This window comes from Cyprinodon variegatus, unplaced genomic scaffold, assembly GCF_000732505.1.
Source record: "Cyprinodon variegatus isolate N-32 unplaced genomic scaffold, C_variegatus-1.0 Scaffold1777, whole genome shotgun sequence".
Taxonomy (NCBI): domain Eukaryota; kingdom Metazoa; phylum Chordata; class Actinopteri; order Cyprinodontiformes; family Cyprinodontidae; genus Cyprinodon; species Cyprinodon variegatus.
This window is the reverse complement of record NW_015152230.1, coordinates 31421-34472: the sequence shown is the minus strand read 5'-3', so window position 1 is coordinate 34472 and position 3052 is coordinate 31421. Positions and strand designations below refer to the sequence as shown.

Sequence of the window (3052 nt, the reverse complement as noted above, 5' to 3'; positions counted from 1 at the left end):
TCCAAAGTCTCCAGTAGCAGAAAAATTTTGCTAGATTTGGCGCTAGGAGCTTTTTAGAAATCAAAGTGTTAGAGTGGTCTGAAAAGTCACTAAATATAGCGACTAAAGCGCTAAGTTGGCAACACTGTTCTATGCATCGTTTGTTTTCAAATGGTGGGGCACTGAGACACACTTAATATTATAAGTGTTCTAATGGATTTTTATCAAAAACATTATTAATGTGCACAAATAAGGAATAGTTGTATTAACCATACATGTAAACAGAGCTTTATGTGGCCCCCAGGTACTTGGGGCCCTAGGCAACTGCCTAGTATTGCCTAATGTTAACTCCCCCCCTGCCTGTTAGTTATGCTAATTCCCACTTTAGCCACTAATAAAGAGAAATGTCAGGTTTTAATTCACCTAAAGAATTGGTCTCTTGAATTGTAATAATAGAGCTGTGTGTCATCTGCATAGTTATAGTAACCACTACAATAGCTACAAGAGGAGACTGTAGCTATAGTAACCACTACAATAGCTACAAGAGGAGACTGTAGCTATAGTAACCACTACAATAGCTACAAGAGGAGACTGTAGCTATAGTTACCACTACAATAGCTACAAGAGGAGACTGTAGGTATAGTAGATATTGAGGAGCCCTAAGATAGAGCTTCCTGAACATCATATTTGATTGTTGATGTAAAGTTACCTACTGTCCTTTATACTGGACTAACCCTGTCTGCTGTGGTTCTTCCACCGTTTGGATGCATACAGATATCATTGAACACCTTGGCAAAGACAGTCTGTATGGTAGTGAGACACTGAAGCAATTGGTCATTGTTAGGGAGGTGTTTAACTGCTAAAACAGCTTTTTCAATAGGCATACTGATGAACTGGAGGGTTGAAAAGGGCCTGTAGTTCTGCAGTTGCAGTTTGTCCAAAGTTCTAGTGGTAGTTTGTCCAAAGTTGCGGGTTAATGAGTCTGTAGGAATAAAAAGGGACATTATTTCAGTTAAATGGGATCTTTTGACAGACAGAGCTTTCTTAGGGAAGGCTGTGATGAAGAACTGGTAGGAGTTCTAAGTCTTTGTAGATTATTTGGTGACATTGGGACATTTAGTTGAATTCAGTTCTAGATGGAGATAGATTTGGTTCTGAATTTGATACGGATGAACAGACTGCCCCTCTGATGTTTGGGTTTGTTTCAGTAAAGTTGTTAACAAACCCACTGCCAGCCCTGATAGAGTGGAGTCCAGATGCTACAGTCACAGGAGGGACTGTCAACCTGTCCAACGTTATCTGATGACCTCAAAGAAAACGATTCCCTCTTTGTTTTTCGGTTCTTTGTTATATCTGTAGAGTCTGTCTGTAAACATTTTATAGAGACGCTCCCTTACTTCACCTCGGACTGGTGAAACACTTCTAAACAGAGACTTTCTTCTAAGTAACAACCAATTAATTCAATTACATCTGAGATTTTGAAAAGAGAAGTCAGTCTGGTGGAGGTTTTCCATCTGTCTGTGATGTTGGTGTAATATATGACAAAGCTAGCGTAATAATATCATCATAACGATGTTCTTCATCATCCCAGATACCGTCCACCTTATGTCCATCCTTTGCTCTCCACAGGACTCTGTAAGGGACAGTCACCTCATCCCCCCATCGTGCGTTGTCCATGTCCGAGGACTGTGTGATGCTGTGGTGGAGGCTGACCTGGTGGAAGTACTGGAAAAGTTTGGCAACATCTGGTAGTATTTCATCTTTACTTCCATTTTCTTTCATTTTGATCTGTAGACTAGATTAGATATTGGATGTTCAAAGACGTCCTTAGGCTCTCCTGAAGGTTCTCTGCTGCCTGTAAATGTTCCGTTTGTGAAGAAACACTCCCTACTGTTACTGTTCTATTACTCTCATTTCTAAAAGTCCAGCTCAACCTTCACAGGTGTGCAGACTTTGGCATATATTATTGTAACAGCGCCTCCTCTGCCAAAATGATAGTAGCAGACATTTCTGTTCTTTTAAACTCACCAACTATAGCTGGAGAACATGCCCCTGCAATCAGAGGCAGGTTGATGAATGGCGTTGTGGTGGTAAACGTTGACATTCGCAGATCCTCCTCCCAGCTTTTTGCTCCTTCTACTGATCAGCAAATGTTCTCATGATCTGATTTGTATCCGGTTAGCAGGTCAGCTTTGTGCGCTTTCATTTGTCATGTGTTTTTATTAAAAGCTTGTCTCTTTGTTCTTGTAGCTGGACAGAATTTAGCTTTGATGATGTGTTTTTATTTACTGAACAGTCCGTTGTAATTTTAGCATGCCAACATTTTGCTTCTCCACTTAGCCCACTTTACTTAATACGATGAATGAACATACAATAGGAATGAAATAGAATAAGATTTTCTGTTATTCCATAGACTAAATCGGCCCCACGTCTCATTGGTTTTTCTCTTTCTTAGTCCTCTGAGTCAGGCAGTTCAACACGTCTCTTCTGTAGAGCAAACCAGTTTGATATGAGCTGAAAACATTCCCATCAGGTCGAAGCAGCATTTGAGGCTGAAACAATTCCCTAACCATGATGCTGCCACCACCATGTTTCATAGCCGGCTCATGCTTTTCCTTTAAGACCTGCTGCCTGATTAAATGGATGAACATGCTTCAGGTTTCTGGTGCATTTGTATCAAAGTGGAGGGATTCATTTTGGGGCCTTCTCTGTTTTATCATTTTAGAAAACTTTCAGTTAAATGTTATAATCTCTGTAGAGTTTCTTAAAGGGAAAGTCCATCCAGCAAGGAATGATCAATGGGTCGTTATTTATACCTAAAACTAATACGTTTGCAGTGATTTAAAGGGGTAATAGAATGATTCTATAGGATATGTGGTCCTTAAGGTCTCTGAATAGGGTGTGTAACATTGGTTGGGCTGAAAATGGCCTATTTGCTGTTCTATGAGCCCTAATTCAAGCCTGGTTAGTGAAACGACAGGTATTCTTCCTTTTATGGTATGATCATGAATATTTAGATAAGCTGTGCTCTGATTGGTTGGTTTACAACGAGCGAAGCTGCTGATCCAAGACG

The 3052-nt window shown here is 40.3% G+C and overlaps 1 protein-coding gene across 3 annotated transcripts in view; it reads left to right on the top strand.

Annotated features, from left to right (window-relative positions):
* LOC107104527 (heterogeneous nuclear ribonucleoprotein L-like) overlaps nucleotides 1-3052 on the top strand; it is a 30361-nt gene that overhangs the window by 17274 nt on the left and 10035 nt on the right. For 2 of the 3 annotated variants that reach the window (XM_015404534.1, XM_015404533.1), the window contains exon 2: nucleotides 1609-1727. The exons of the other annotated variant lie outside the window; for it this stretch is intronic. In XM_015404534.1, coding sequence (XP_015260020.1) covers nucleotides 1609-1727 — 119 coding nt within the window. The remainder of the gene's footprint in view (nucleotides 1-1608; nucleotides 1728-3052) is intronic. 3 annotated transcript variants of the gene reach the window in all.